This window comes from Leptopilina boulardi, unplaced genomic scaffold (assembly GCF_019393585.1).
Source record: "Leptopilina boulardi isolate dan_hultmark-lab unplaced genomic scaffold, ZJU_Lbou_2.1 LbouV2_278, whole genome shotgun sequence".
Classification (NCBI taxonomy): domain Eukaryota; kingdom Metazoa; phylum Arthropoda; class Insecta; order Hymenoptera; family Figitidae; genus Leptopilina; species Leptopilina boulardi.
The window spans coordinates 170,334-195,206 of NW_026137838.1; the positions used below are offsets into that span (position 1 = coordinate 170,334).

Below are 24,873 nucleotides of genomic sequence, written 5' to 3' on the forward strand. Positions count from 1 at the left end.
AGTGAGTAATTTTTTTTTTTAATAATAATTTTTTTTACACATTTTTTTTCAAAAAAATGTCTTTTATTATAAGAAAAATAATTGATATCATCATAATATTAATTGATATCGAGTTTGAATATTTTTGCGAAATTTGGGGAATGTTCCATTTGTCAAATTGGTTCGTATTGCTTCGAAAAATTGAATATAGTGATGAGTGTTGTGTCTGAAAGGGAAATATTTTTTTCATTAATCTGATAGGTCGTAATTGATAATTATAAAGAAAAAGAAAAAAATTACGAGTACATACATCATTAGAAGTACGTGTGCGAGTAATTCTTTTGCTTGACATAAATGGTGAATGTAGGCTTTTGTGTGAAGTTTGCAGGTTAGGCAAATACAATCGGGAGAAATCGGTGAAAAATCCTCAGCGTACCTTTATTAATAATTTTAGGATAAAATTATATTAGATTGAGTTTATTGTTTTTTTTTTGCATCGAAATGTTTTTAATAAACAGTTTTGAAACTAAGAAGAAAATATGATTAGTTACCGTTTTTCGTTAAGTGATATTTCAGGTGGAGTTTCATCATTTTGCTGTAAATTGCTCTCAAGTGGGAAGGTAATGGCTTTTAATTGATCTGTCATTAAAGAAACGTATGATGAATCAAATACATCCACTCCTAATCCTATTAAATCTAAAACAACCGTTGGATTCCAACATCCCATTGTTACTCGTAGTTTTTCCTTTGGTAGCATATTCTGAAAATATTTCCAAAATTATATTCTTGGCTTGAATTTTTTTTTTGCGAAATGTTAGGTTGTTCGATAGAATTATTTTTTTCTTTTCTAAATGAAAATATTCTTACGATAGTGTGTTGAAGAATTTTCTCAATCTCCTCATATTTAATTGTGGCAGTCTTGGGACCATTTCGATGAAGACCATCAATAACGTAACCAAGTAGTGAATCGTGATTTTTTAAATAATTTATACATCTTTCCCTCTCATTGATTTCATAACCACCTTCCACTGCTCCTAGAATTCCGCTAAATTTTAATGTTTCCGAATTATTATGTCGTGCTAAACATTGTTTTAGTAAATTTTCACTACGTCTCACAGATTTTTGTACATGTTTTGCAGTACTATGACAATCAGTGTCACCATCACATAATGCAAGGTAGATATCTGGTTTTATTACATCGACAATGTTCATATATTCCTCAGCATTTAGAGTATGTCTTCCGTGTCGAGACCAAACGGAAATTGAATCAGTTTGTTGAAATCCCTTGTTTGTTAATTCATTTGGATCTTGAATTGTAAGAAATGTCAAATGTTCCTGTAAATTTGAATATTTAAATTCGTTTTTTAAGGAAAACAATATTAGTTATAACAAATCGATTTATTACTAAGAAAATGAGGGAACAATTTTATTTTTTTTGTTTAAAGCATTTTTTGAACAGAAAAAAAAATGTGAGAGCAAGAACAAATTTTACAAAGAAAAATAAACTGTTTCAGTTATTATTAGAAAGAAAAGAAAATTTTCGACATCTTTAATTTAATATAATAATAAAGAATTACCTGCATTTTTACAAATTCTACGAAAGAATTGTATTGTTTTATAACCTCAGTCATAGAGATAATTGATGGTAATGAAATTGATAGTAATTGTTGTTGAATATTTACTCCTGTCAATCGTTGTACTTCCTTTGTTAAATGAGGTATACTACCCCTCTAAAAAAAAGAAGTAATTTTTTTGTTTGTTTTATTCATTGCAAAATTAGTAATAGTTTGAATAATTTATTATTATTTACCCTTGTGTACATTAGTAAAAGAGGAGTTGTAAATTTTGTTCCTGGAAATCGTTTGAATCCAGATAATGTTCCAATTCGTGGAGAACATTGTTCAAGGCAATCCGTTGTAAAATTCATAATTAATTTTTTTTCTAAAAAAAGTCTTACGTCTAATATAGTAAAAAAGTTTTTATTTTAATTAATATTCGCAAAATATTACTGTATTGATCACTTCACGTGTCATTTAAAATTTTTTTGAGGTTATGTACCAAACTTTTTAAAAGGGATTTTGCTTCCTTAAGAGGAAGCTTTGTATTTAAAGATTTAAGTTTAAATTCTTGAGTATATTTTATTCACTCTTAGACATTTTTTTTGAGTTTTATTTATTGGATTTTTTTTTCTAATTTGAATATTTATAGGTTATAATTGTTATTTGATTTATATTGTTTAAAATAATTTATCTAGCCTCGTGGATTTAATTCTTTTTTAACTAACAACAGAACTCGGGATATTATTTTTTAAATTTAACTTATTATTTTAAAAAATTTATATTTGTTTTTATTTATCACAACACTTTTCACGTGTTTTATTTACATTTGAGGAGTAAAGACAGAATCTTCTTTATCGCTCAGTAGGGTAAAGTAGATTTCTTGAACTTCAAAAAAAAAATAAAAACACAATTTTCTGCAAAAAATACTTAAAATTTAGAATTTGGTTTATTCCAAAATATTTAAAATAGAAAATATTTATTTGTTAAAATAATTATTGTAACTACTATTGTCAAAATTAAAATTATCTTCTGTTAGACGGGATGGTATATTGCAGGGGTATACAAGCCCCTGTAAAACATCTTCCATAGATGCTGCTTTGCACCTGTGAAAGATCTTTTATAGTAATAACTTGTACTACTCCTGTAAAATACCTTTTCGCCAAGCATAAAAAAGTTTTTCGACTATAATTTTGATTTTTAAATTAAATGTTTTATTTTTAAAATTGTTTAAAAATTTTTTAAATGCAAATATCTTTTTTTTTACTATGGGATAGGAAAAAGTAATAGTAAAATAATTATTGATGTATTTTTTTTTATTTTATTATTATTATTTACAATATAAAAAAGTGCTAGTCTTTTTTTTTGCATTAAATGCAGTGACAATAATTTTTTTTTTTTGCGCACAATTTTAATTTTCATACTTCCTTTATATAATATTCTTTCGCATCGCAATAATACAAATACATACATATACAAATATATAAAATAATAATATATATAAAAATCTGTGCTATATACACCACGAAAAAAAAATAAAAATAAAATAAATCACTCAATTTTTTTTTTACATTTTTTTTAAAATGTGCGTTTTGTACAGTCTGCAGAACAGATGAATAAGATATACTTAAGGACGAGTTAAGATAATTTGTGCCAAGCGCCAGGTGGCGACTTTACCTAAGGCATATGGAAAAAGAGTGAAAGAAAGAAAGAGAGAAAAAAAAATGTAGTTTCAATCCCTCATGGGTTACAGGTACTTTTGTACCAAAGGCTCTTGTATAATATATATATATATATATATATATAAAATTGGCGCACCAAAAACATTTTTCCGCATTTTATTCCAAAAGATTTATAAGATCAGATTGCACTGTGTTATAAATTAGTCAGAAATTAGTGTATATATATTTTTTTTCATCTTGAACATCTGCGCGCTTTTTATTTAATTTATTATATACATCAGAACTGGACTTAATATATATCTTAAACAATTTTTATATTTTATTCTTATAATTATAATACGCAACTTCCCGTAATGAAGTTTAATTTTTTAAAAATTAATTTCTATCACATGAGATTTTTTTGGAATTTTATAGATTTATTTATATAGGTATATATTAAGCTCAGTTTGATTTTTATCAATATTTTTTCATATAAATTTATATTTTTGAACGTGACAACATCTTACTTCGAATTTTAATTTTTTTAAACTATATGTTAGTACAGCGCTGACAGTATTTTAATTTTTTGTTACAGATTCTATCCTGGATGGCTTATTTTGAAAGACATCAGAATTCACACAGACTTTTTAGAACTCGGTCTATTTTGACGGTTATTTTTCACATTTTCTGAATGGAAATTTAACTTGAAAGTAGGGATCTCCGAGGGTTATTTAGTTTGAAAGAAACTCCTCGAAGCTGAAAATTTGTTATTAAGGTAAATATTTTTGAATTTATTGGAAAAATTTTATTACAAAAAAAAAAATTTAGTTGTATTTGGTTCAAGTAAATATTTATTTGATAATAGTAATCAAGTATTTGAATCAAATAAATTTTTTTTAATGTTTTTAAGTACAAAATATATACTAGAAAAAAAAATTTTATAAAATATATATTAATTAAAAAAGACGTTGTCACGATCAAAATTCTCCGTCCGTGTAATAAATACAGACTCCGCTTTAATTTTAAAACACTAATTCATTTTCATTGAATATTTTTTCATGGAATGCTTTCGAAAAATGATGTAAATATATATTTTAGAGAAAATTAGATTTTTACACTGAGGAAAAAATTTATTTGATTCAAATAAATGTTTATTTGATAATAGTCAAATAAATTTTTTTTTCATTGTAGATTTATCACACTTTTTTTATTTTCGGAGGTAGAGATAGAGTTTTATAAAAACGTGTGATTTTGAGATAAATCACTTGAAAAATTATATTATTTTATTTTTCAATTATATTTATTTTCAGTATGACCCTTGGGAAAATTTTTATAACAAAAATTTCATGAATCTAATTAAAAATATAGGTTTTATATTTAAATGTTAATTTATACGCGAAAATAGGATTCTAGGTGGCTTAAAGAAAGGTATTCCAATCTCTTTAAAATTTCTTGGCTGGTTTTTAAAAGACCCTTGAAAATGTCAAGCATGTTTTCGAGGTGTCCAAATATTTGGAGGCGCTACTTTTTCTTTCTGAGAAATATTCTCAAAGGTCTTTGTTTTATTTTTCGTTCTTTTTTCTTTTTTTTTTATCTCGTGTCTCGCGGCAAGTGTATATATTTATAAGCCTCCAACGAATCTTTAGTATTTGGAAAAAAAGGGCGCCGAATTTCACCTTAAATCCAGAGAATTCGAGAACTATGCGAAAGTAGTTGTATAAAGGGAGTTGACGGAATGCAACGATTATAACGATTTAAGAATGAGAAAGAAAAATAGGATATGCATTTTACGGTATATATATATATATATACTGTGTTATATACCAAAGAGAATCTTGGTGAGATGAGATTGCAAAGACGCGGAGGGGTGGGTCGCCAACACATATCTTGATATCTCGCAGTTCGATCTCTTGTGCTCTGGCCGCTCGTATATTTACATGTATAATTTATATAACCCGCCACGTATAGGTACAAGGCGATCTTGGTCCACTATATACGTATATATATATAAATAAGTTTCCACCCTCCGCGTGCACCATCTTCTCGCGGTGGGCCCCCCATTATAAAGAGCCGTCGAACGGTTCACCACGAAACCTCGAATCTATATATATATATATATATATATATATTCGCGCAAGTTCGAATACTGCGTTGAGATTCCCACGATCAAAAAGATCGCGTCTGAACTTTAGCGATTTCTCGCGCCGCTGATGGCAAATTCTTTTGTAAATGTTTCATCGTCCAGAGGAGAAGAAAGAGGGGAAAAAAGTGCGTCTAATATATATATATATATATATATACTATATATATATATATATATTAGCCCTAGGCGTTAATTCCTGAATCCAGATTATTATAAATGCTCTCTATCTATAAGTTGATACTGTTTTTATGCACTTTTTATAAATTCCTAGAATTTTGATGATCCGTTTTATATAATGATTATGATGATGATAATCTTGATTTCAATCTCGAAACTCATGTTTGCCAATCAATTTTTTGTTTCAGATATGTGTATTTTTGCATATGTAAAATCGAAGCTTGTATGATATGATCAAAGAGGAAAACTTGATTTTAAAATTGAAGAAATGGAAAAAATGAGACTTGGGGAAGAATTAAAAAGTGATGTGTGAAAGAAGAAAAAAAAGTGAGTGCAAAGTAGACAGATGAAAAAAAAAGTGGGTTGCAAATGTGAAAAGTATCTAGTAGAAAGAACAAGAAGCATAAGAGGGAAGTGAAAAGGACAAATAAAATCACGGTATTTTGAAAATTTTGAACAAAGTAAAAAGTATGAACAATTAAGTAAAGGGAAATGATGCAAACATTAGTGATGTAAATTGATGAACTAAAGTGATGAAGAAAACTGTATTAAACAAAAATGTATTGAACAAAAAATGTAGTGAAGAAAACTGTAGTAAACAAAAATGTATTGAACAAAAAATGTAGTGAAGAAAAACTGTAGTAAACCGAACTGCAATGTACAAAAAAATAGTGAAGAAAAGTGTAATGAACAAAAATGTAGTGAAGAAAACTGTAGTAAATAAAACTGCAATGAACAAAAAGGTAGTGAAGAAAAGTGTAGTGAACAAAAAAATAGTGAAGAAAAGTGTAGTGAACAAAAAAATAGTGAAGAAAAGTGTAGTGAGGAATCAACAAGTGCCACCTATCAGGAGGAGTGAATGATCAAGAAGATGCTAATTCCCATGGGTGCAGTTCAAATCGCAGTTCAAATCGCAGAGACCATCGATCCGGGAGCAGTTAGAAAGCAGAAAAGGTAGGATTGCACATTATTTGCAAGACTTATTTTATTTATAAGAAGGTAATACTTTTGAAAAAGTACCACCATTAAAACTTTTAAAGATATGATGTATTTTAAAACATCATCACCATTAAAATATATAAAAAGATTTTGCAACGACACAAAAGTTCCACTTTTGATCCTCTGAGGTTAGGTTTTGAAGTTTTGTGTTTTTGAACATAAAGAAATTGGTTTTTAGAAATAATTTTTCTTAAAGAAAAAATCATATAGTTGATCTAACGATATATATACTTCCCTAAATGACAGAACGAGGTGGATTGTTATATAGAAACAGAAATTATTACAAAACTAATAATGTCCTTTCTATTGAGAAACCTTTCAATAATTTCGATTTCTCCTTTATTCAAATTGATCTTTCTCCCCAATTATATATATTATTCAATCAATATGAACTCAATTCCTTATGATTATCATAGTTTAACGCATATAACGGATTATATATTGATATACAAAAGAGCTCCAATAATGAAAAGGTCATTCCCTCCCATAGTATATAATATAATGAGTTTAAAAAATTCAATTGTCCAATAACGTTCAAACAAAACAAAAATCGTTTTATTTTACTTTAAAAAAATGCGGAGATTTTTTTTTTTTAATGAGAAAAAAGAAATAAATATAAATGAAGCGCGTTGTAAGGTGAATTTTTGGTGATATGAGAGTTTGGTCCAAGGAATGCCAGTTCATTGTATCGCAGTATATATAAACGAGACTTTAATTAAGTGCGGGAGTTCCAATGAAATTCACATTAAACAAGAACAAGACACGCGTTATTCCCGTTTGTTCATCCGGCAAAAATGCTTTATCCGCGTACACCCCGCGTACACCTCTTCTTCTCTCTCGCGGCAATAATATATATTATAAGAGTGTCGATGTGTGTGCTATATATATATATATAGTAATATGTGTTGCGCACTTCGTGGGATTTTTTTCGGTAAAATAATGCACCTTCGCGGTAGTAAGAAAAGAGAGTAGGTCCCTCCCGCCATTGTGGTCGCAGGGGCACAATTAATTATTGCGTGCCCGCGAGGGAGTATGCGCGCATTGTTGTGTGCATTCTCATTTCTATATATATATATATGTATTATACGTATATAAGTTATATATATATACAGATATTCCGCCCTAAGTTTCTTCTAGTTATCTAGTACTTTAGAAAATCTAGTTACTTTTCGAAATTTATATTACTTTTTTTTTTTAAATATTGTCATTTTGTGTTTATTATTTTTCTTCTTATAAGACTTATTTTCGTCTTAAATTAATAAATTTTACTGTAATCGAGACTAAAAGAGACAAATATTTTTTCAACCAAATTACACACTCCTGAAAGTAAGAATTTCTTTTTCTCTTGCAATTCGCGTATACTTTCTGTCGACCTTTTCTCTCTCCGTTGAGTGAGTATTCCTTTAGGGCATTTTGGTTAATGCACACTCTTAATAAATTAAGTTCCCTGGTATGTGTGTGTATGTGTTGGTCGTCGTTGTGCAGAAGTTGCAGTGTGATATAGAGTATAACGTTTGGTAGTTGCAGGTACTTGTAACTGGGTATTTTGCCGTCAGATTCTCTCTCTTTGCAATTCAGTATAAATTGCGTGAAACACGCATGCATATATATATATATATGTGTGTTTGTCCACAGGTAAAAGGATATATAAAAGACGACGATTGGTGAGAATGAGATTGCGCGCGGAAAAAAGAATGAGCACGAAAACGTCTTTCCTCTGTCTTGTCGTCGTCGTAGTCGTCGCGCGCGACAATTCGAAGCGGCGGTAATTAAGAGAACGCTTAACATGAGTCGAGTAAACGATCTCGCCAGATCAAATTAATTCCAGGCGGTCGAATTAATTTCGTTTTACGAATCGTCGTTGCCGCGTTCTTTTATTCCCCTCTTCCCATCCCCTCTTAATACCTACGTCAGTGTTCGCGCGAAAAGGATACCAATTACGTGATAAATTGAACCTCGAAACATTTACCAACTGACTTTATATACCACCCGCGTCCTCTCGAGCATAATTAATTCATCAATTTTATCGAATACACATTTTTTTCATTATCTCTTTTATAGGAATTTTTGCTTCTTTTTCTGAATTTTAATAAAACATGCAAAAAAAAAAAATATCTTCACTTAGATCAACGATATGTTTCACTAAAACATAAGTTTTCGCTATTCATATAGAGAAATATATCGTTGTTCTAGAGAATTATCGCTGTTCCAGGTAAAGATTTTTTTGCATGAAATGTTACTGTTTTGTATATTTATGTTATTTTTATCTCTTGAAAAATTGTATAATATAAAAGATCGTGTTAAACGATTCTTTCTCTCTCTCTTTCTCTCTCTCAATCACTGGTTTTTCATTTTTGTAATACGTAGTTTAAAAAAAATTCTTTTTTTTTCTCCATATAACAGTGATGAAGTTAATTTAGATCTCGACGCGAATACTAATTTCTTTGAGGATATGTATGTTGCGTGTTACTGAAAATGAGATTCGCGTGCGTGTCAGAGGGGTGCATTTTACGACTGACGAATGTATGTTTGTGTGTAAAGTGGCCGCGCATAGAACGGAAGTAAGATTCACGGCAACGTTGCGCGTACAGAGTTGTAACATCAAATTATACAAGACACCTGTTCCACGAAATAACTTCATTCGCACATTTTGCGCTCGCCTTTTTTTTTCTTTTCTTTTTTTTTTACTTTTTATTTGTACTTAGTGGAATAAGTATACTGAGAATTTTCAATTACATGTAAAATTTCGTTTTTCTAATGAAGTATCCTCCCCTTAGGATGATTTGGATAAAAGGATATATTAATTACAGAGAGAGAGAAATGGGAAACAAAAATAGACTTTTAGTACTGACAAAGTAAATTATAAACTGGTTAGGAATTTCTGCGAAGTTCTGGTAATTTTTACTTTAGGAATAGTAAAAAATGCTATTCCCGGAGTAAAGTTTACTATTTTAGGAGTAATTTTTTTTTATTTCCGGAGTAAAAGTAATTCGTAAACTGTCTGGCATTTTTACTCTCGAAATAGAAAAAAAATACTATTTCCAGAGTAAGCTTTACTATTTAATTTATTCTGTTTCCAGAGCAAAATTTGTCAGAGATGCGTTTAAGCTGCGGACATTTAGTAAAATGAAGAAATAAGTTTATCCCATCATAATTATTTCTAATTGAATGTCTTTAGTTGTTGAATTTGAGTTTATAAATTTTGTATCGAGTAGGTATATAAAGATATATTATATTGACTGCTCGATTGCGTGTCCCAGAGATTATCTTTAGATGAGATTGGAGAGATATTACACAAAAGTATAGCAACTCGATTGTTTTGTATTATTCGCGGAGGCGTTTATATATAAGAATATATGTATATATACACGATAAGATTGAGTATTATTATTATTATTATTATTATTGCAATACAAGTTAGATCAGTGATCATATGGCGCGAATTACGTATATATCTATTATTAAGGGCAGGTTCTCGATTCGCACTTGTTTTTTATTCTTCTCTTTTTTTTCCCTCATCTTTTGCAAAGTTGTTTTCATAATGAGCAGGTTTCAGTCACTATATTTAGAGCATAAAATGAGGAGAAGCTGCTGTGTCGTGTATATATAAAGGTGTTGATTCTTTTACAAGTCTGAAGAAAATTGGTTGCATGTCTTAACTTGCAAGACGTGCATATTAGTTTGCTTCGATCACAGTTGTTGAGAAATCATTCCCATTATCAAGTTTAAATCTTTAATGGGGTCCCCCCCCCTCATTTTTTTAACCAGTTATTTTATACGCTTGAAAATGTTTCTGCATTCCTAGCGTTAAAAAAAGGTATTTTATTTAAAGATTAAAAAAATTATTTAGTTTTTTTTTTTTTTTTTTTTAGTGGAATTTGTTTTTTCCCTTGGGTCAAATATTATTTTGAAAATAATTGAAACGTTCAAGTGATTTATATCAATTTATAACTTGGAAAAATTAATTTCTTTTTTATTGGCAAAAAATATATTTGATTTCTTCTCATCCTTAAAAATTCTTTTTTGTTATAAATTAAAAAAAAAGTTACCAACAGTCTGGTAAAAGCTACTAAAACACATACGATAGTTACACACTCACATTCACACGCACTAACAACGAATAATTTAAATTAATTTTTCACTCTTATAGAGAATATAAATCTCCTTTTTCTTTTTACAAATTATTTTGAAATTTAGAATTTCCTATTTACAATTGTCTATATATTTTTTTTTTTTAATTATTGATTATAAAATATAGAAAAATACGAACAGGTTGATGATCTTTGGAAGCCGTGTTCGAGTCCGTGACTTAGTTCCTTGATCTCTATGTGTGGCGTTCGATAGTAACCTGATCTTTGATCAGGAGTCCAACTAGCGTCTTTTATATTGACGACATTTATATATATATATATATAATTCAAAGTGAAAATCGTTGACTATTTCTGGCTTTCCTTTCTTTCTCTTGGATAGAAAGAAGGAAGTGATTATTTGTTTTGATAAGATTTTTTTCGCGAATTTTATATATAGTCCGATGGCACTGTGGTCTCGTTAATTGCAGCTAACCTGAAATGTGGAGTTTCTAATGTCTGTGGATTGAGGGTAAGAGTTGTTGTTGTTGTTGTCGTCGTCGTTGTCGTTGTAATTGGCGGTACTATTTGTTGATTTGCTGAATTGGAACTAAGATCACTGTAATATGCACTACTCGGTGCACTACTTAACGTTGGTCCATCGGGTTCAGCATCACTTCCCGTGTAGGCTGTATTTTGATAGGACGGATGTTCACCAGGTACACCATCAATTCGCATTGGCGAATGATGATGTAGATGATGATGATGATGGTGATGATGATGATTAGTAGATGTTGGTGAACTTGGTCCATTTTCATACATCTCGTAATCTGGCTCTCGTATCCTGAAAATAAAAAGATTTTTCTATTTTATATGCGATACGGAAAATGAAATGATTTCTTATAATTTTAAAGACACCCTCAAAAATGACTAAAGATTCTATATTTAAAAGAAAATTTCACCTTTGACTGTGTCGGGTGCGAAGGCCATCTCTAGGTAAAGTACTGTCATTATTTCCGGCTCCATAATGCCGATGTAATCTTGCAGCATCCAATTCATGATATTCATCATCTTGACCACCGGAAGTTGTACCGTATGTCGAACTTCGTAATTGTAGATCGCTGGCATAACTTGCAGCTTGTGAATCGAGTTCGGCATAGAGTGCTTCATCCGTTTGCATATGGGTGTAATGATTTTCAACAGGTAGATTAATTGCTCTTCGATGTTGTGGAAGGGAAAGAGGCGCCGCTACAACTCCTGGTGCACCACCACCGCGTCTCGATCCTAACCATGACCATACATTATGTCCTGAAAAAATTCCAATTGTTTTTTACATTAAAAAAAAATAACAATTATAAAATTTTGATTTGGAAAAACTTGGATATATCGTTAAGGAGTATTTAACGGCTTTTTCTGGGAAACCACGAAAGTGTATACCTTCCTTTTTTTTTTGTTACTCATATGTGTATTTAAATATGTGCGTACATTTTGAGTACCTGCATTATTTACGAAGGTTAGACTTGCGGTTAGAGCATAAAGTTACCTCATTTTTAAGAACTTATTTTAGGTTTCTCCTGAGAACCCACAGTAATTACTTAATTATTGTAAGCACGTTTGCAGGCATTATGGGAAAATAATTTTTGGATAAAATTATAAAAATATAGTATATCTTTTTAAATAATGACTATTTCGTGATTAGAATTAGGATTTTTATATAAAGTACAAATTAATGTTATGTCAATTTAACAATTATGTTTTCTAATGAGTGTATAAGTGTATGAATAGAGTGCAGATCGTTAATGTAATGAATAATGTTCTGATAGAGTCTTCAGTGATGAACGTTGACTAAGATCAATGATGTTCTTCCCGTATATACATCGATTTTCTCTCTCTCTATATAGAGAGAAAGTTTGCATTTTCTATATATATATATATATATACAATAAGGATCAACTTCTCTTGAATAAGATATATTGTGACAGTAGAATCGATATACTCACCAGGGCTTGGCGCGACATCATGATAAGGTGGTAATTTATCTAGCTCAAGTGGCGGTCTATCAGGTATCACGGAAACGCCACCACCACCTGCGCCTCCGCCACCTGGATTCCCGGATTCCTGGTTCGTTGCATCTTCAACACCAATGCCACAGCAACTTGCTGAAAATTAGAAAATTGGGTTAGAATTTTTCATTTTCGTTTTACCATTTGGATTGAATTATTAAACATGGATTTAAAATTGATTTTTAATTGTTACTTTTGCAAACTGTTGATGTTAGGGAATAAAAATCAGTTTGTGCAACGACGTATGGATGATAGTGGTAATTCTTGTTGAAAGTCGTATTGTTGGGCCTCATTTTTTTTTTTTGGTATATAAGTAGACGACTCAAATTTCGTAATATTTTATTGTGAAAGGGGTTCAAATATATATATATATAAATTTTGGGGCTTCGACGTATAACCGACCAAAGAAGCTTGTCAAGTGCCCAGGTGAGGTTATAGAGCGAGACGGTATCCTGATATCGTATATGGGCCGCATAAATGTACGTTGGATCCCTGCACATTATGACATGAGCGCGCATGTATGAAAAGCCTGTTTTCTGTATGGCCTCATTGTGCTCCTGTCATAGCCTGTCATGGCCATCACGATGGAATATGGGAAGGAACGGAGAGAGAGAGAGAGAGAGAGGAGAAATCATTGGGAGGGACCATACGCTTGGCATTTCATAGATCAGAGATGCCGACAACGGGAATGTCGAAAAAACGAGATTATATGGGAATTTCACTCTATATAATCTCTCTTTCTCTCTGAAAGGGTATTTGATAGTTCATCCACGTACATGTCTTGAGATCTATTTCTTATGTGTCCTATTTCTTTCTGGAAATTTTTCTATACTTGTTGCTCTTTCATTCTCATTGTTATAGTTATTGCATTCTATGAAAAGATTACAGTTGATCTATTTGATAATTTTGCAGAAGAAGGACTTTTTATTATAGTGGAAAATAATTGTCTTTTTGTTTTATGAAACACTGAGAAAAGGATTTGATTTTGATAACAAATTGGTTGGTATTTAAGAAACCAGAATTTGTTCCTTTACAGCATCCGAAAATTCAGGACGTCCAACGGATGTTGGAGGGTTTGTTGCCTCAATAAAATTTTGGTTTAAATACCAACCAAACGTTTTGTTGTCAAAACCAAACTCTTTACAGTAAATGCTTATGGATTTAATCCTTGTATTGCAATCTCTCTTAAAGTTCAACGGAAAATGAACTTTGGTTTTTTTTTCAAATATTTAAAAGCTTTTCTGTTATTAAACGAAAACATCATAATAATCTGATGGGTGGTTGTTAAATCAGACTTAAGGAATCAAAAGGTTATAAATGTATTATATAGGAAAGGATGTTGCTGTTTTAATGTGAAATCTCGATGATGGAAAAATATTTTATAAATTCTTTAAACAAGAATTTAATACGCGTCATATATAAATATTATATATACAAAAGAGTTCAAAAGTTTAAATATATTCGTATTATAATTTACAATATTTAGGCCAAAGTAGCTTTTGCACAAAAAAAAAATTATACCTTTTCCTTAAGAGTGCAAAGTCAATTTGAAATAGTTTAAATATTATAATAGTGCAAAAGTCAATTTGAAATAGGTTTCTAGCATATTATGTTAGGAGAAGAGTGCAAAAGTCAATTTGAAATTACAAGAATGCGCGCGCGCTTTTTAAAAAAAATATTTATTCACGCGGGATAATTGAAAATCATTAATGGGAATATACCGCAATTGGAAGACGGTGTATGTATTCAATTTTGTAGCTGTGATTTCTGATCGTAAAGTTGAGAGCTCGAGGAATATACCTATATATATATATATATATATATATATATATATATACAACAGGAATTGATACGCCTCGGGGGGAATCGGATTAGTCACGTGGCGCACACACAACGGTACGTGGGTTAAGTGTTCTTACCTAAGGAGCGGACAATCTTCAATCTTAAACATAAGCATTCTGTCATATATGCGTGGGAGAAAACTTGTTCATGTCAACTACCATTTCCGATGAAATTGGACTATTATAAATGTCCCTCTTATGCTAATCGAAATCTCTTCGCGTATAGCGATGATTTTGCATGTTAATGTAAAAAATACTCTTGATAATTAATTGAAATGTCTAAAATTTTTAGATTTGGAATAATTTAAACAAGTATTTGTAAATATGCAGTTCATAGGGAATTGAAATGAGATTTTTTTGGAATAATGTAAATGCAATTCGGGAATAGGATTTTTTAATTTTGTTTTTATATATGCCACTTGATTGAACAATATATCTCATCAGTTAAGATCACTTAGTGGATATAAGGTATCTTAAAGAATAACAATGAGTCAAGATTTCCAAGACTTGTTGACTTTATATAATACTTTTTTTTTTCTGAAGCCGAGAGAGAATTTTTAGCTTTCTTTTTTTTCTCCTGTCATTAAGATCACATATAACGCCAATCATAATTCTAACCTCAATGCAATGAACCTTGATGAACAAAGAGCTATTCTCAAGAGAGGAATATATTTGAAATGATGAACCTTTACTAATTTTTTTTTTTTTATCTTTTAAAGTAATCGGATCTCTTTCCGGGTTGTCGCTTCCACTATTATTTCGCTATCGCTTTAGGTGTATGTATTTTAATATCTGTGATCTACCGCTAAAAATTATTCGCATATTTATTATAATTATTTTATTTCATTGTAAAATTGTGTCGCTTTTTGAATGTTTATTCCCTTGTTTTGTGACAAAATAACGACAGGGGGGCTGTATAACTGGAAATATTTTAGATATGCACCTATCTCAATTTTTTTTTTTTTAGACCTGACTTGTCAAAGAAGGTGCGTAAGTGACAGGACATAAGTTGATTTCAACGCAGTTTCCCGTGGTTATATATTCTCATTTCTATAACAGCTGAAATTCCAAGTGTGTGTGTGTGCGTTAAGGGTCCACTATATATGCGATAAGCCGATTATTATTATATTCAACTTTTTTTGTCCCCTCTTCAAACTAGCTTTCTTCCCCTCATTTCACCGCCTTTTCATTTCATTTTGATTCTAAAATCTCTCTCTAGCTTTTGATATATGTAATATATGAATGAGTATAGCCTTTCTTTTATATATTTAACATAATCTCCTCAGATTATATTCAACACTTGAAAAAAAATATTCATGAATGATTTTAAATAGACATTAAAATAAGAACAACATGTAGCCACACATTTATATATATGTTGAAAAGAAAATTGTATTCAAAGATTCGTTGAATGGATTTTTTGATTTATTGAAATAATTTGTGGTATATATAAAGTCGTTATTGTTGACGAAATTATTCTCCTTTTTTTTTAATTGATGTCATAATTATCATACTAAATATTGATTTTGTATTTTATATATCATTAGTTCTTTTTAATATAATGAAAATATAATGGAAATTTAGTATTATAAAACTAATGAAAATTTAGTACTATAAAAAAATTTAATATTATAAAGCTAATTATATTTCAGAAGTAAAATAACTGTAAATTAAAAGTGGGATATTACCGGAAACACTAAATAGTGAGTCGTATTTTAAAAAAAAATCCATGTATGGCGTTAATTATAGGTTTCTGAAAAGATCTGATAATTACTATAGGTGTTTAAATATTACATCAGTACTTACATTTAAAGGAAACGAGCGCTTCAGGGGGTGTAACTAAAAGTGACAAGATGCAAGAAAAGATTGGTTCATTACGTTAACACATCGCGCATAAAATTAAACTTTTATTCACCTTAAATTTAGATTCTCTCTAACATTATATATATTATATATATACGCAGGACTACATCTTTTCCCTGTTGGGGATCCTTGCGGGTTTATATATATTTAGTTGGAAAAATTAAGCTCACTTTACCGGTTTTCTTATATGGTCTATCTACATAAGATTACAGACTTCAAACAAGACTTTACGTCACTTGTAAAGTAATTTACTGTATAATAATTCGCAATGATATGTCTCTTTATATAGTAATTTGCAGTACGTCATATGCAAAAAATTTTTTCTTCTCTGATCTTGATTTCTTGGAAAACGAGTTGTTTATTAAAGATCAATTTTCATTTTTGACACTAATATGAGACTCCAAAGTCAGATGTGAAGTATTCGATCAATTAGATTGCTTTCTTCTTTTTTTTTAATATGCAAAATTTACTGTTATGGAATAAGCGAAAGTTTAGTATCATTATTATAGGAGTATAGTAATAATTGTTATAAGTATATGATAATAGTTATTATACCTTTGGTAATAGTTATTATACCTTTGGTAATAGTTATTATACCTGTGGTAATAGTTATTATACCTGTGGTAATAGTTATTATACCCATGATAATAGTTATTATAACTATGATAATGGTTATTATAATTATTATATCTGACTAGTTTGATTAAAGCTGGGTGCTAATCTCTTTTGAGGTAAATATTCTTCGATTAAAATGGGTGAACTATTTTTGTCGTCTTTTCTTTTTGAATAGGGATCTTTTGTGCTCAATTGAAAATTGAGGATAGGAACGCACACGTTGTGTGCGATGATTATTTCGCGGCTTGGGCACCGGTAGGATTACATACGTGCTAATAAAAGCGTCGAAACAGCAAGAGCGCGAGTCGAGCTCAATCGCGGAGAGAAACCTGCAATGGACCACCGTGGTGGATCATCTTCCCCTTTTTCTCATCGACATAGACTGCAAAAATTCGCCAGATAACTTTCATTTCGCTTTGAAAATGAAGAAAAATTTGGGAATCATTTTTCTAATTTTTTCATAAATATATATAATTCTTCAGATATCTTTTGAGATATTCTTTTAGATATTTTGGTTATCCTGTTAGATATCATTTTAGATATCCTTTTAGATATTATTTTAGATATCCTTTTAAAGAAAAATCAGTTTCCTATTTCTTTGAATGTGAAAGAATTTTTGTTTTGTTTTGTAATCTGGAACAATTTATAAGGTGAAAGTGATAGAAGATTGAGAGTATAGAAGCAGCAGGGGGATTTGGTAATATATATGAGATGGGAGTGTTGAATAATTAATTCGGATGACCCCCATAGCATTCACAGGTATCGAAGTGTATATATATATATATATGTGTATAGTGTTGTGGTTGTCGCCGATCGTGCCGCGGGTGATTTTAAATCAGAAAGTTAATTAGACGCGTTTCACTGTCTTTAATGTCGCACGTCCGTCCTCACGATCTTTTAACATTGCCTTAGGGGGATCGCATGCCAACACCGATCGTCATTATCAATGCGAACTAATTAAACTCCAATCGACGCTGACACACTACTCGAAAGAAGACGCGCGACTACGACGACGACGACGACGACGAGAGATATGTCGGATTTTTGTGTCGAGAGTATATAGCTACTGTATTATATCTTTACTAAATTAATAAATTTTCTTTAATCTTATTTTGCAAAACTTATAACTTATTTTGATTTCACCGAAAATTATAAGGTATATTAAAATAAGCTGCAACACTTATTATTTTAATCCAATTTTGCTTATTTTAATACCAAAATGGATTAAAATAAGTAAAATTGGATTAAAATAATAAGCGTTGCAGCTTATTTTAATGCCTTTTAATTTTCTGTGTTAAATATTTTTTTAGTTCGAGTAAATATTTATATAATATACTCAACTGATTATTTGAATTAGACGGAAAAAAAATCTTTATCTGGAACAAATATTTGTTTCTTTAGAATTGCCAAAACTTTCACTGTTCTGGGTAATAATTTTTTTCTGTGTGCAAAATAATTTTTTTCAGTTTATATGATTGCTAAAAGAACGAAGGAGATTCTTTTTATTCAGACGATATTTTATTTTGTTATCTTGTTTTAGATCGATAAATTCCGCATTTTTTTGTTGGTGACGAGTCGTTTTGTTTATTTGTTTCTTTTTTCTCTTCTTTTATTTGGTTGTTAGCGAAAAGGTCGTGAGTCTAACATCCGGATTGGAAGGAAAACGAGTAGTAATAGACAGTGAAGCATCTCTTGTTAGAGAACGTGTTGTTTGAATTGAACTTGTGTATGTCACGTTTTTAAGCTTAAGGAGAGAGTGATTTGCTTTTATCACAAGCCTTGTCTAATATATCTTGCTGAAATCGAACACAAAATCTCGTCTAATTTATCTTTTTGATAATTACATTAATCGTCGTTTGCGAATGTGAAATTGAACTTTCTATATTTTGAAACATTTTCTCTTCTATAGTATATAGTTATCAGTGGTATACTACCTGACAACTAGTAGCACTTGTACGTCATTAATTATTTTCAATGTTGGCCTTTTATTCTCTCTCTCTCTTTTCTTTTTTTTTTTTTTTCTTGAAATGAATACATCGAAATAACAATAAGAATTCTATTGGGAAATTTTTCGGAAAAAAAAAATTATGATTATTAATTATAATTATAAAATATCATATTTATAATTTATAATAGTGGATTATTTTTAGTATTAATTCTGTTAAGGAATGTTTTGTAGCTTAAAAAAAAATTGGGAATTAGGAAAAATTGCCGTAGAAAAGAAAAAGTGATAGGAAAAAAAAAGTATTACTTTATCTATCTTTAATGGTTGTTGCTCCTTCAGTAGAAATTACTCTTGGTTTTAAGGTAATATATATCGCTATTGGCAGAAACATTTCAGAGGAACTCTGTCGTGAATTCTCGAATGCTTATGGCTTCCTTCGTTTTATTACTAGCCATTTTATTTCCAAAGGTATCGAGTAGCCGCACTTTAGAGAGGAAGCGAAGTTCCGTGAGCGCGATTGGATGATTTCTGCGCGCGATAATAACTCTCGACAATTCTTCTGGACTGCGTCGTTTTATTGAAAATGAGTTCGCTTAAAAATAAAAAAAAAAAATTGCTAATTTCCTATAATGCTTAAAAAAAAATCCTCTTGATTTTTTGAAATTTAAGTTGATTTTCATTTCTGGTATATATGGAAAAATAAGTACCCTATCAAAAATTTACTAATGACACAGTACTGTGGCAGTACTGGCGCTATACTTGTACCAGTACCGCGTCAGTATTCAATTTCTTTTTAGTAGGACAGTAACTAATAATAAAAATAATTTTCTAATTTTTTTTTTTGTGATTTAATATCTAAAATGATTTGTAAATTTTTTTTTTTTGGGCGAAGTGGCGGTGGTTGTAAAAGTGCGAAAGAGTCGAATAGACGCGATTTGTGCTCTGCGGCAAACTCGGTAGGGGACTTGGGATAATTGGGCATGATCGTTTCGATGCCTAACCCGTCAGCACACACACACTGCTTCAGGCCCAGTGGGCCGCGCGCCTCAGAATGTTAATTCGACATGATTGGAGGGGGGGGGCCTAGTATTTTGCCCTGCCAATGAGTCCCAAGCCCTTTGGTCAATTTCTGATCCATATTATATATATATATCTTGCAGAGCAGAAGTAACAGCAGCTGTAGTTCAGTGAATTTTATTTTTCGGCAGACAAAAGGGGAAATATGGTTTTTTTTTTCTTCTTGAAGTAACTATAGTTACTGATATTTTCTTTTTTTTGCGGTCTATATTATAGAAGGCAAAAAGAAGGTTGCGAAGGAATTCGTTGGAAAATAAGGGTTCTTGAAATTTATCGTCGAATTTTTGTTTTTTAATAGGCCTTGCACGTATAGGTGTAATTGATTATAATTATTATTTAAATTATAGTTAGAGTCTAATGTGATTATTGGATTAATTGAAGGTTTAGTATTCTCACCTCTGCTGCCGGCACTTTTCAGCCTGAAACAAATAGAAATTTTTTTATTAGTATTTGTAAAAGAATTAGTAAATTTGAATTATAATCAAAAATATAATAATATAAAAATAGTAGTAAAAATAATAATAAAAATAGTAATAATAGTAATAATAATAATAAATCTACCGTATATTGTTGTTTACGCTTTTTTTTACTTTGGATAACAGAAATATTATAAAAAAATAATAGTATAGTAATAATTATCTACTTGTCGGTCGATAGTTATTTTTAGATTTTTTTTTGAATTAGTCATTTTTATATAGAGGCGCGAATATATGCAACCAATATGTGTTCTATTAAAAATCTCCCGTGGCTTTAACAAAAGAGAAACGAGATGTATTTCTCGCCCAAAATGAGTAATTCAATTTCGATTTGACCTGATTAAAAAAAAGTCTCGCTTTTTTTTTTATTCATACATATACATATACATATATATGATTTTGAATATGTAGATCACTGGATCAATTTCGTTCTAAAATTGCCTTTATGGAAAATAAACGGTCGAATGTAATTTTGAATAAAATGGACTTTGGTTCCTGTATAGCTTTTATTGTATTTCTTCAAAAGAATATATACGAAAAAAACCTTCCCTGATACAATCGGTATATATACAAAAAAGAAACAGATGAGATATTTTGATCGAGCAATAAATTTTTTCTTTTTAAAAAGTTATAATCAAAATTGCCATCATTTATCCTTCTTTATAATTGTTATCGATTCTTATTAATTGTTATTATTATATTACTATTATTATTTATTATTATTTTTTTATTTTTATTAACAAAATAAATAATATTATTTATCTTTATTATTACAATTAAAAAAATATATTTGTTTGAAATAATCGGTTACTTAAATAAATATTTATTTGAACCGAATAATTTTTATTTAAATTAAATAAATTATCATTATTATTATTAACATTATTATCAATTTGGCTCGAGATCCTGAGGACCTCCGTAAGAGTGAGAATTTAAGAGGATTGGTGAGATATCTTCTTAAACGCTATATAAGTTGTAAATGAGAGTTAGCCGCAAGGGCATGCTCACGATGCAGATCCGCTTAAAATATCGGTTGGTCGGTTTCAATTTCAGAATTCTCGGGGGGTCGATGGTTGTTCGACATCAAAGAGGTTTTGTCAGTTTCGATTTGTCCTCGAGGCGTGCTAATAATAATTTTTTTTTTCTTTTTTCATTTTGTTGCAATTCCATAGAGATATATATGATGGAACGATGATTCAGAATATTATATATCTTAATTATCTTCATCAGAGAATGTTGGATTAGAATTTTTTTCTTATATATCATATTGTCTTTTTTTTGCCAATATGTACAGCTACCCTCTTTTAAATGTCACACGTCAATTTATATAAATGTCCTAAAAGATATTCGCGCGCGCGCGGCATGCGCAATCGTCTTGACACGTCGATCTCTTTGACGCCTGGATGATGAGAGAAATAAGATTGTCTTAAAAATGCTTTTATCTTATATCTTATAACTCATGTCGCGCCATTCCTTACGGGTTTGCAATGATAAGTTGATTTGATTCGGTGATTGATAGAGTGTCAGCTATTCATTTGATTACAATAAATTTTTTTTTTTTTTTTTTTTTTTTTTTTTTTTTTTTTTTTTTTTTTTTTTTTATACATGAGAGACAGAGACGTTTTGTTTTTTTATTGAACATTCTTTTAGTAAATATATGTGAAATAGGTGAGAGAGAATTAATAAATTGTTTCGTCATTTATACGATTATATATTTATATATTTTAATTTAATATTTTGAAGATACATTCAAGTGGAATTCAAATAATTTAATATTCATGTTTTCTTCAAATACTTTGTGAATGCATCAAAATTTCATTTCTTTTTTATTTTGCCCGTTAACACCTGATGGGAATTATTTCTAGTCAAATTCTCATAAAGAGAAAAAGATTTATTAATAATGACAGCTACAATATATTTGAAATAAGAAAATTTTCTAACGGAAATTTGATTACTGTTTTATTGATTTTGAAAATGTAAAATGAAAATTATTCTGTTTTTTATAATTTTTTTTTTCTCATAGAAAAAAATAATTGTGGATTTTGTTTTTTCTTTAGTGGCGTAAATTGAATCTACTTTTTTTTACGCGTCTCGACGATCCACTCAACTGACTTTTATTGTTTGAATCACAAAAGTTGATCCGATTCATGATTTCTTCTTTCTCTGTATAATATAAACGACAATCTATATATCTGAGTATTCTAATCGTTGTCACGGATTATCGTGGAATTTTCAGCCTTTCTCTATCTCTTCGTTTTCTTCGCGGCTTCTTTTGCAGTCTCAAGGACATATTTTATATGTGTTTCATCTTTTCCGCGTGTTCATCTGGATGTTCTCGAAATATCTTTTTTTGGCATAAATAATGCAAAAAAAAAGAAGAAAAAAAAATGAAGCTAATCCTCGCCAATTTTTTGAAAAAAAAAAGTCGTGCGGTAAAATAATGACTTGTGTCCCGTGTGAGCTAGGCTATTATTAAATAATGGCACACACCAGTCTCATCTTAATTACCAATGATGCTCGCATATAAGTGTCACGATGCGTTGAACAGAGTCGTAAACTCATGAAACGAATTTCCCATTACTCGCGCGCCACGATCGTACTTCAAGCTGTGAACTAAACTCAACTAATGATCGACTATAAAAAAAGGGGTAACTTTTTTTTTTATTTGTAAAATTGATATATAGGAACTTAATATAGACTTGAGGAAGTAATTATTTTTATACATCGGTAGTAGAATTTAATTTTTTTTTTTTCCTATAAAATAGGGGTAATTTTATTAATTATGGAATTATTGTGAAATGCGACTTTTACGTATATAGAGGAATAAATGTCAGTGTTTGATAGAAACGTTTAGTATGTGTAGTTTATATAATACAAAGTTGGAAGAGTCTATTTATATATCAGAGGGTACATTGCGCGTTGAAAGAAGATGGACCTTCTTCAGTGACTAATGCGAATACGAGAGTATATATATATATATATATAGGAGTGAATATCGCAATACCAACCTTCGACAGTGAAGAAGCGTGACCATGACGACAGCGCCGATACCCGCTGACACTAGAGATACAATCACCAAGGTCAGGACCCATCCAAGTTCGCCAGGTGCCTCTGCAAAAAGGAAAACATTTATACATAAATACAGTGGTTGAATGAGGAATCACGTTGGAGATGTTCTAATTCTCTTCGTTTCTCTTTTGTGCATCACCTTCTTCTTGCGCGATTCGTTTTAACATGAAATGTTTTAAGAAAGCTCACACGCTACCTTTTCTGTAAAAATTATTCTCCTCCCTGTACCAATTATTATTATTATTATTGTTATTATTCTGGATTTTTACTTTGAAAACTTGTTTTGAATTTGTTTTTATAATAATCGTGGGATAAAGAATTCAAAATTTCAGTACTTTACGATACTTTAGATAATTCAGATAATACATGGTACTTCAGATAATTTAAATACTTCAAGATAATTTAAGTACTTCAAGGTACTTTAGATAATTCAAGGTACTTTAGATAATTCAAATACTTCAAGATAATTTACAGTACTTCAAGGTACTTTAGATAATTCAAATATTTCAAGATAACTCACAGTACTTCAAGGTACTTTAGATAATTCAAATATTTCAAGATAATTCACAGTACTTCAAGGTACTTTAGATAATTCAAATACTTCAAGATAATTCACTGTATTTAAGGTACTTTGCGATATTTCACGATGCTTCAGATAATTTAGAATACTTCAAATACTTCAAGATATAATTTAGAATATTTCGAAATAATTCAAAGTACTTCAAAGGTATTTCCGGGTACTTTACTATACTTCAGATAATTCAGGATACTTTAGATAATACAAGGTATTTCAGATAATTCACAGTACTTTAAGGTACTTCAGGATATTTCAAAGTATTTCAAAATAATTTGTAGTACTTCAGGATATTTCAAAGTATTTCAAGATAATTTGTAGTACTTCAAGGTACTTTAGATAATTCAAATACTTGAAGATAATTCAAAGTACTTCAAGGTATTTCCGAATACTTTACGATATTTCAGATAATTCGCGATACTTAAGATAATTTACGGTACTTCAGATAATTCTGGATACTTCAATTAATTTCAAAATATTTGAAATACTTTAAAAATTTTAGGATATTTTAAAAAATATTTCAAGATATTTCAATGTACACTCAACATATCTCACTTTCAATTTCGAAACTAATTTATTGGGTGCAAAAAAATGTGACTTGTTTTCAAAACAAGTTCCTAGTTTAGATTTATGAGATTCGTAAATTTATTCGCAACGAGGATTTATTTACAGTCGAGAAACATATTATATATATAAGTAGAAAAAAATTGGTAAAATATGTTGAGTGAAAAGTTGATCTAATTAAATAGTCATCAAACAAGATTTTTC

At 29.9% G+C, this 24,873-nt stretch overlaps 2 protein-coding genes across 3 annotated transcripts in view; both read right to left on the reverse strand.

Annotated features, from left to right (window-relative positions):
* Window positions 1-57: 57 nt before the first annotated feature.
* LOC127281756 (queuine tRNA-ribosyltransferase accessory subunit 2) lies at window positions 58-2,382 on the reverse strand. Its single transcript, XM_051305630.1, has 6 exons — window positions 1,790-2,382; window positions 1,557-1,709; window positions 847-1,314; window positions 531-739; window positions 290-415; window positions 58-205 (listed from the first exon to the last, which is right to left on the reverse strand). The coding sequence occupies exons 1-6, from the start codon at window positions 1,904-1,906 to the stop codon at window positions 91-93; spliced, it is 1,188 nt and encodes a 395-aa protein (XP_051161587.1). The 5' UTR covers window positions 1,907-2,382; the 3' UTR covers window positions 58-90.
* A 451-nt stretch (window positions 2,383-2,833) lies between these two features.
* The window catches only part of LOC127281759 (TSC22 domain family protein 1), a 96,030-nt gene continuing 73,990 nt past the window's right edge, over window positions 2,834-24,873 (reverse strand). For both annotated transcript variants that reach the window (XM_051305634.1, XM_051305635.1), the window contains exons 3-7: window positions 23,471-23,573; window positions 20,383-20,405; window positions 12,583-12,741; window positions 11,545-11,890; window positions 2,834-11,426 (exon numbers count right to left, since the gene is read on the reverse strand). In XM_051305634.1, the coding sequence (XP_051161591.1) occupies window positions 11,033-11,426; window positions 11,545-11,890; window positions 12,583-12,741; window positions 20,383-20,405; window positions 23,471-23,573 (1,025 nt within the window). In that variant the 3' untranslated portion in view covers window positions 2,834-11,032. The remainder of the gene's footprint in view (window positions 11,427-11,544; window positions 11,891-12,582; window positions 12,742-20,382; window positions 20,406-23,470; window positions 23,574-24,873) is intronic.